Consider the following 9716-nt stretch of genomic DNA (forward strand, 5'->3'; position numbering starts at 1 on the left):
TATATATATATATATATATATATATATATATATATATATATATATATATAAAATCATCATTCTTCTTTGCAAAATAGCTGAAGCTCAGTCTGATTAGACGGGGAGTTTCTGTGAACAGCTACTGCCTCCATCATGTTTAATGATACGGGTTGCATGTTCAAGGTTAGTTATGCTAGCTTTCCTTTTACATCAGATGTTTTCTAGTCCGGCCCTCGAGGATCAGCGTCTCCCACTTTAGGTGGACAGCTATAGCTTGGTAAGTTTGTATTATTTTTATTGTGCCCTACTCTTGACTGTTTTTGGATGATGGATTGTGCTGGATTTATCTTTGCCGTATCAGTAGAGGCGGCTGAATGTAAAAGCAAGTTAGACATTTTGGTTTCATTTGTGAAGACGAGTATTGAAAACCATTTATCATTTCACTTCCAAGTCTAGACTGCTTTGTATTGTTCTTATCAGTTACAGTAAAACCCTTGTGGTTGTGACGTGATACTGAATATTTTTTGCAAGGCACTGTATAAGCTTGACACTATATGAGCTGCCCTGAGTAAGATGTTATCAGAATGCATATCAGGGATACATCACAAACTGTATTAAAGAACTGCAGGTTATGTGTTTTTTTTTTCCAAGTTGTGCTTAATTGCTTTGGTTAACCACTCTGTATCTTCTACTGGTCCTTTCAGAAAACACTAGCATTATCATTCTCACTTAATTGAAGATATACTCCCAGCTTTGTTTCCCCCCTGGTTGTGTTCGATAACAAAAAAAAAGTGAGTGGATTAAGGACCATGGTCTTGTGCTTGAGAAAATCCAATTACTGTAACTTTAAGAACCTTTAAATTGGCACTCCCGCCTAATTGGCTCTAAAACTGCCTTCCTACAATGCTGGTGTTTGAGTTAACACATAGAGAATATTTAGGAAATTAACATTCACAATAACTTGTGTTTAATATTGAATGCTGTTAAAATGATCTCTCAATACCTTTTACACAACTATCTCACCCTGCTCTCTCTATTTTCGAACGCAATCTACCGCCAACGAGAAAAGATGGAAAGATCAAAACATCTTCCAAGTGGCAGTCGGCTCCTCTAGTTTGACGAGCCTCCCCTCACCAAAGCTATCGCTGTCATTTAAAGTCGGGGTTGTTGACACGTCGAGGAGGCCATGCCAAGCTTAGCTGAGTGGCATGTCATGATGGGATGTGAGGCAGTTAGTTAATGTTGTGTAAAAGGATTTAGAGGATTTGACCCTATCAGCAGAGAGGGCATTCAGAAAGGCGGCGTTAATGACGCTAAATGAGTCTGTGCCTGAGGCATGCTAATAATGGAGACATGAAAGACTGAATTTCATGAGGAGATTTTATTCCTGCAAACACACTACTTAAACTTGGAAGAAGGGTGTAAAAGATAGCTGAGTGTACTTTTTTTTTTTTTGACATGCCTGGCGATTCACAAAATGTTTTGTTAGTTTCTCTGAACTGTAGGCACCTAAAATTGGTTTGTGACCCAATTACAATTTTAAATGTCCTGTATTTGTTTTCGTTTCACTCCTTCTGCTTCCCTCCAACCAATTCAAAATGCAGAAAATAATCTGAGAATCTGTGTTGGGATAAGGTGCTGTGCAGTCACCAACAAAGCATGTGCTCCACGCCTCCCTATTTTCAGCAACAAACTCGACACACGGGGTACCAACTCTCCACTTGGCTGCACATGCAATTCAAAACCTAAAGTGGTGCATCAGTCTCACAATGCTTTAAAAGTCATTGCAATTAAGAACATAATAGTGGCTTAAATTCCAGTTGGAATTGCAGACTATTTGGTGCTTTCAGAAAACATTTATAGTAAATTCAGTCACACTAAGATATAGTTTGTATTGACTAAAACAAGATTGAAATAAATAAATTTAAATAAGTTTGCTACACATGTGATCAATAAGATAAATGTAAAGGATTTTCTAAAAGAAAAAAAGAAGATTTTTGAAATAGTGGTGAGTTTAAGCTGTGAGTTTGTAGTGAAAGTCTCCTGGTCACAACATGGAGCTAAATGCTTTGCAGTGATGGTTCACCTCACTGATGAAGCCCATTCTCTCAAAAACAGTAACTTCTTCTTTTGTAGCTCATCATAATCTCACATAAATAAATCATGTTGGTGTGGATAGCATTAGGTGTTTTCATCATAAATAAGACTGAACGAGACTGTACGCAATCACATCTATATGTGACTTATATTACATTGGGAAATAAACGGGACCGATTTGATCAAATACCCTCTGCTTTAAGCTGATGACCTTTGACCACCGTGTGTCATGGTGCATGACAGGAAGTCCTGTCCTTGCTGCCACACCAGGCAGGACACTGGCACAGCTTGACCAGGAAGTATGGGAGAATTACCTGCCAATGCCTGCTATCTACCACCTACTGGTCAAATCCTCTTTGCTGGTTTCACCATTCGGTCTGCTCATCATCCTTGGCTCACTATGCAAAGATATGACAGGAGATTGGTCACTATGCCAGGGATCGGATATGTAGAAGAAAACGAAATAACTGGGGAAACATACGTGGCACAAACTGAGTAGGAATAATTTTAAGCTATCAAATAATTTTATAAAACATCTCGTTTTTTTTGTTTGTGTGATATTTGAGCCCACGTCGCTGACACTGTTGTCATCTAACATGTTTGTAGGAATGGAAGTGTTGTGAAACAATAAGCGTTCCACTCATATTTCTTATATTTCTGAATGTGATTAGCTGGAGAAAAGAAGGCATTTGTTCTCTGGCTGCTGCTACGGTCTGCATAAATACGGAGGAGTGTCTGTCAGCAATTGTTCTCTTAGCAGTAATATATTCAGTGACCCACTGGTTACAGCCTGTCCTTGTTCCACATGTTTTTTTCATATATTTACAGCATATTAGTGCAAGGGTTTGCTGTGGGAGGCTGTAAAAACTTGATCATTTGCCTGTGTTTGTGTTGCATAGTCTGGTTTAGGTGGTAAGTAGACACGGTTGTGTGTGTGTCTGTGCGTGTGATTTTACGTGCGTGTATGGTGATGTTTTTGTGCGTGTGTAACCGACTCTTCTTCCTTGTTTGTCTGTTGTAGGAAACACCTTGAACATCTCTTCTCCTCACTTGGCTTGGAGGTCTTCTAGAGGGTCGGGGCCTCCTTGCCGTCATGAAGGGGTTGGGGACCAACCGTAACAGACATCTGTCTGATTCTTGTGATCCCTCTCTTAATCATCCAGAGGCACTCTACCATCAGAAGACGAGCACATTGCCACGCAGCCCTTATCTGCTCAGCCCCACAATGGACCACTATGGCACCATGGATCCCCACCTTTACCCTTCTGCCAATCCAGGCTCCCTTCCAGCAGACTGCATGCTGCCCCTCAACAATCAGCTTTCCAATAGCAGCACTTTCCCCAGTATCCACTACAACTCCTACGACCAGTCCGATTTTTCTCCTCCTGGGGACAGTATCGGAGGGATAGGCACAGGCACCATGGGGACATCTCTGTCGATGGGCATGGCATCAGGTATGGCCATGTCAGGGTTGAGTGGGAGAACGCCTATGATTACAAGTGGCTCTGCAACAATATCACACCATATGACCAAGAATCAAACTCCGCCCAGTCTGTTGGATTTTGAGAAGCAGCTACCAGGAGGTCGCGACGGATTCAGCACTTTACAGTTTCATCGAACGTCCGCTGCTGTTGCTGCCAAGCAACGGACAGACAGTCCCGGCCGCATTCGTTACATGCTGCACTCGGTGCAAAAACTGTTTGCAAAGTCCCAGTCGCTAGAGAGCCACAACATGAAGGGGAACGTGAACGGGAGATCTACTGGCAGTGGTGGAGGCACTTCTTCTGGCACCGAGGACGGAGGGAAGCATACTCGCAGATCCAAAAGTAAGGATCGTATTACGAAGTCCGAGGCAACCGCTAAGAGACGGCCAAGATCCAACATGTCGGGTTACTGGAGCTCAGATGATTTGGACAGTAGTGATTTGAGCAGCTACCATAATACTATGACCATGATGACCCTGGGGCGTCCGAGTGGCCATGAAAGCCATAGTGGTCAGAGTAAATACATCCACAGTGGCTACAACACAATCAGTTCCTCTAAAAGCAGCAATGACATGAAGTATCCAGCACTTCCTGGTCCAGGGGATATAGGAGGTGGTGGAATAAGTGGACCAGTAGGCATGCTGATGAATGATACCGAGTATGTGAAAGGAGGGTCTTGGTCCACATTGACAATGGGCCAACCGAGACAGGTACTTCAGAAGGGCTCAACTACTCTGGACAGGTCAATGCTCAAGTCCAAGTCCTGCCAACAGGAGTTAACTTGTAACTATCTGCAGGTTGGACGCAGGGTGAGTATGCAATTTCACATAAAGATATTTAAACTCTTGACTTGTTTTTTTTTTTCACATTTTGTGACTTTTCAACTACAAATTTTCATGTATTTTATTGGGATTTTATGTGATAGACTAATGATCATTGATACACAGACTAAGGGATACTGAATGGTCCATACCTCTCATACGTTTCATTGTGAATTTTCTTTTAAAGAATTACTCTGTATTCTGTAATACAGAGTATTATTGTTAGCACAATTATGCTAACGTTGTTCTAACACAAGAAAATCCCATAAAAATACACCACAATTGTTGTAAAAAGAAAAAAAATTGAGAAAAGGTTTGATGGGTGTAAATACTTAAGCACTTTATGCTAATATTTATCACCTTTTTAAGGCTCTACTAAGTACGTGTAATGTCTCAAAAAGTGAATATGTGAATCACATAGTTCCAAAAACTAACTCGGGACTTGTTTTATTCCCTGTAATGATCCCTGTAGGGGGATTGGAGCAGCTCATTAGGTCGCAGTCCAGGTTTCAATGAGATTCCATGTCGGCGGATGCGCAGCGGTAGCTATGTGAAGGCAATGGGAGACATGGAAGACAGTGACGACTCCGAGGGAAGCCCTAAACCCTCGCCCAAAAGTGCTGCTCGCCGTCAGAGCTACCTCAGGGCCACCCAGCAGTCTCTAAGTGACCAGCTCCCCCCACGCAAGTAAGAAAACAAACAAACATGTTGTCAGTTATCAGATAGCATGAAATGGGCAAATCATTTAGTTTAATCTGGGCTAGATTGTATATTTTATTTAGAGTTTCTTAAATAAAAATTTTATGATTGACCGTTTAAACCCGACAACACAGGGAAAGTATTTTCTCTCTCTCTCTCTCTCTCTCTCTCCCTCCCTCTCTCTCTCTCTCACCCCCTCTCACAAAAAAAAAAAAAATACATAGGGAGTCCTAAAAGTGCACTGCTTTAAAAAATTGAGCAGCGAGCCTCTCGGGAATCAAAAGTAAAATAAATAGTCCAGCCAGTTTTCACTTGCACAGAAAGAAAATCTTTACGTCCTCTCTGGTCTTGGATACGTTTACACAAAGTCCAAAGAGAGATTACTTGCACATGAAATGCTTAGTTAGCCTTCTGTTCACATGGTAGTTAGTACCACAACAATTCTTCTTCTTCATAAACTACCCAAACCACCAGCCTTACAATTATCATCTAGTCAATTAGCCACATCAATCTCTTTGACTTGGAATTCACCCTAATTGTTCTCAGCTTGGACAAATATGGGGAATTTATGGAGGGTTGAGGTCTACTTTATGATTTTCTCATTTACAATAATTGGCTTTTAAAATTCTACAGAAATAATGGAAAGACGTGTTGTTGCTTATTCAAAAGTAACCTGCAAGATAATATAACAGTAATTATAAAAAAATATATATCAGTTTCATTTTGATTAAGAACAAAAAGTGGTGCTCTTTGTGTATTTTTAGAATATCCATTAGGCTGAAGATCCATAAAACATGAACAGTTCTGATTTTGATGCTAAGATACATGCCACAACAATGAGAAACTACAAGTGTGTTAGCACTTTCCATTTTGAAACTGGCATTTCTTTTTTAAAGTCTCGTTGAGAAATTCTTCTCAGCTTGGTTACCTTTGTTGATTGCTAGCCTGTTGTGGGCTGTTTGTCTTATTGACAGACGTGCACACACGACTGTGACTTGTTACAGATGTTTGTTTCTGAACAGTGATTTGCTGAAAAGAGGGTCTGGAGCTGCTTCTGTCATATGCAAGAGAAACATTAAGTGTTTTTTTTTTTTTTTCCCCCACTTTTTTGGCCCTCATACATCTTTTACTGAGAATATACAGTAAAAGATGAGGGAGGGGGATGCTACTATACAATAAAACTGGAAACTGAGGGGGGGTTTTTTGTGGTAATTTGTGATTTTTACAAACCTTTCCAATTTGACTCCAGCTTTGATTAATATTGACATGGAATTTGCTCTCGGGGGTTTGGAACACTTCAGGAGAGAATTGTACCACTGTTGTACCATGACTGCATGCCACCATTAAATTTTCTTCAAAATATAAGAGTATGGGCTGGCATATTTTGATGTCACCCACTGATGTTGGCCTTCTTGTCCAACAGCAATGTCTGACCTCACAAGTACACTTTTGGAGGATTTGTATTCCTCTTGTATTCCTATTAACACAGATGGAAATCCTTCCCAGAGTTGGAGCCATTAAAGGTTAAACTTTGTGATTTAAGAATGGGATGTCACACAGGTCATGTGGGCAAATACTTGTGGCAATGCAGTGCATTTTGAAAATTGGTAAACATCTTTTCAGCGTTGCGTTGTTTTATTAATGAGCTGTATATGGCACCCTCTTCACATCCAAAGGTAACTTGTTTTTATCAACGATTTACTGCCATAAACGTGTAAAAATGCATAAATTTCACACAACACACAAACCGAGCTGTAACACTTGAAGAAACTAAGGTGTTGGCTCTTCAAACACAACACTCTCTATCGTAAACTCATAAAATACATCCCTTGAATGACTGATCCTGATGCAACAATCCATGTCTGATCATCCAATCCTGCTCTCTTTCGTTCTCCACCTACCCGATTGGTGCTAGCAGCAGAACCTTGGATTTCACATTGTTGCAGGGGGAGCTGGATGCCCTGTGGTCTCCACTCCACAGTGTGTCCTCTCTGCACCAGCTGGGCAGGTCAATGAGCAGGTCAGTGGTAGGCCTGTAAGCCTTTCCTCAGGGTTGCAGTGCAAAACACTTGCAATTGATTATTTGTGATCAGTGACTTTGCGCTGCCCCCCCGCCCCCCCTCGGGAAAGTTTTTAGAGTTAAAACTCCAACTGCAAAAGTCATCTCCTGCTTCAAACAACTGCTAGCTTATTGTTAGCTTGTTGCCACCATCTGCTTTTGGATTAAAAGTAGCGTCATTTGTGTTTTAAAATAAAAGCGGTAAGCATCGTTTGTCTTCTTACGTCGTACCATGAAGCTTCACAGCTATTCCATTATCTCAAATTAGACAAAAAAATAAGTCTATAGACATTATTAAACATTTTTGATTACTTTCATCTTGCTGCATTGTGCACATTCTTTCTCTGACTGCACTTGCATGCTCAAATTATGTACTGGGTGACTCAAGACGATTGATATTGAAATAGAGACTATTTTAAGGTTTGTGAGACAATCAAGGAGGAAATGAAAGAAGCGCCTTGAGTAAAATACATCTCGACTTTTTATCTCTTTTTCAATTCCTGGTTGGGTGATCAATCATCAATGTTCTCCTGCTGCCTTTCAGGTCATGATCTGAAAACATAAGCTTTTTGTCCACATCTCTTTTACTTCCTCGTATTCAGATTCCTAACAATTTGTTCTGTGTTTTTTGTTTTTGTTTTTTAATCTGATTTCACTCTTCTTTTCCCAGCTGTCTTCCATCTCTCAGAGAACTCTCAAATAATCGCAGCCTGGATAATCTGGACTGTTTTGGAGGACCAGGAGCTTTGGCACCATGGGAAGAAGACAGCTTCAGCCAGGCCTGCAGCACTTTGAGCAGACGTAGTGGCATAGGACAGGTTAGGAATGCTTCATGTATTATTTACAAAAACCAGGAAAAAAAGAAATTGTTTAGGGATACAAAATAACTTTTTTTTCTTTTTACTTCATTATGTCATGTATCTTATACACACTGTCACTCTGGCAAAATAACTCAGTTATTTAACATTTTCACATTTTGACGCTAGACAACCACAAACCTTGATGTGTTTTTTGAAATGTTTGGGTAATCTGCAATTTTCTTTAAAAAAAAAAAAAAAACTAAATTTTTGTCTGTCAAATGAGGCGTTCAAAGTAGAGCTGTGTGTATTCCAAAATTAAATAGCACACAGGTGAATACAGTTTACTAATTATTTACCTGATTTTATGTAGGGGTGTCACAGTAAAAGGGGCTGGATACAATTGCATACATCAGCGTGCTTTGTCTTTACTCTTCATAGTCATGCAGTAGTTTGTGACCATCTTATCGCACAAAACCCCGCTTTGTGTATTTTCACTGTTTCCATTGCAAAGACTGATATAATGAGATTCCAGAGAACATTTCCAGCTGTCTTGTATTAATGTTATTACCCCAAAAGACAAATGAGGTGACAGTGATAGTTAGAGGTCTAATTTGTCCACTAACAGAGGGGCCATTAGCTTGGCGATGACAAGGTCACCAAGATGAAGATCGGCCGTGGAGTCTTTTTCTAATGACCGAATTTTTGCCTCTGAGTTCTTACAGCAGTTTCCTGTGAAGAGACGTATCGCATTTAGTTAGTGTGCATAAGCAGCCAGCAGGCCAAAAAGCAAGCGCTTCCTGTCAGGGTTGTCTAACATTCACTCTTTTTAAACAAGGATTACATAACAATAATAAAATAAATGACTGCTGAAAACCTTTTTTCTGGTTTGCATTCGATAGGGCTGGGCACAACCGCTACATTCTCGGCTTCGTTTTTGCCTCTCTGGTGCCGACTCGCTCGTATTTACTCCACATATTCTTCCATTTGCAGTCAGTGAGTCATTAGAATGCCATTACTTTGTCTCATTTATGTCAGCAAAGAGACGTCTGTAAAGATGGCTTGCTGAAATTTCAAACTATCCTCGCCAAACACTGACAGTTTTTCCACATTGCAGATTAAAAATAGACAGTCATTTCTTTTACTTTAAAATGTTCTTTTTTTTTTTTTTTTAAATTGCATCTAGAGTTTCTTGTTGGGAAACAAAATCAAAAAAAAAAAAAAAAAAAAACATATTTGTGGGGTTAAATAGTCCCATGCCTTTGTAATGTCTTCATCCAGCTGCGAGACCTGGAAAAAAGTCATCATTACGAAGACAGAAGCTCAGAGTCCGCCTTCAGAGATTCCCATTGTCAGGACATCTCGGAGCCTCCGGACATGCCCATGCCGACATGCTTCCGATCCCGCAGCCACAGCTACCTGAGAGCTATCCAGGCTGGCTGTTCCCAAGACGACGACACCGCTTCCATAGACTCAGGCTGCTCTCCACCTCCAACCGACTCCTCTGTTCGCACATACAGCACCAGCACTGGTAAGTCATTTTAACAAAAAAAAAACAAAAAAAAAACTACAAAACACTGAAAAACAAGGTTTTGATCTCATTAAATCTTATAAAATACCAGCTTTTTTTCTTGCACTGGTTTTTTTTTTTTTTTTTTTTTTTTCCCCCCTTTTTAAAAAAAATATTTTTTCCAAGTTCCTCTCTTCTTTTTTTTTTTTTTTTTTCTCTCCTTTTTAAAAAAAATATTTTTTCCAAGTTCCTCTCTTCTTTTTTTTTTTT

General features: G+C 40.0%; 1 protein-coding gene across 5 annotated transcripts in view; it reads left to right on the top strand.

Annotated features, from left to right (window-relative positions):
• The window catches only part of dlgap4b (discs, large (Drosophila) homolog-associated protein 4b), a 130960-nt gene that overhangs the window by 97988 nt on the left and 23256 nt on the right, over nucleotides 1–9716 (top strand). For 3 of the 5 annotated variants that reach the window (XM_015044472.1, XM_015044470.1, XM_015044471.1), the window contains 5 exons: nucleotides 3098–4369; nucleotides 4854–5068; nucleotides 6999–7100; nucleotides 7810–7957; nucleotides 9218–9467. In XM_015044472.1, coding sequence (XP_014899958.1) covers nucleotides 3170–4369; nucleotides 4854–5068; nucleotides 6999–7100; nucleotides 7810–7957; nucleotides 9218–9467 — 1915 coding nt within the window. In that variant the 5' untranslated portion in view covers nucleotides 3098–3169. The remainder of the gene's footprint in view (nucleotides 1–3097; nucleotides 4370–4853; nucleotides 5069–6998; nucleotides 7101–7809; nucleotides 7958–9217; nucleotides 9468–9716) is intronic. The other 2 variants (XM_015044473.1, XM_015044474.1) reach the window with 1 other exon arrangement.

The sequence above is a fragment of the Poecilia latipinna genome, unplaced genomic scaffold, assembly GCF_001443285.1.
Source record: "Poecilia latipinna isolate Pla-1442-1.1 unplaced genomic scaffold, P_latipinna-1.0 Scaffold677, whole genome shotgun sequence".
NCBI lineage: Eukaryota > Metazoa > Chordata > Actinopteri > Cyprinodontiformes > Poeciliidae > Poecilia > Poecilia latipinna.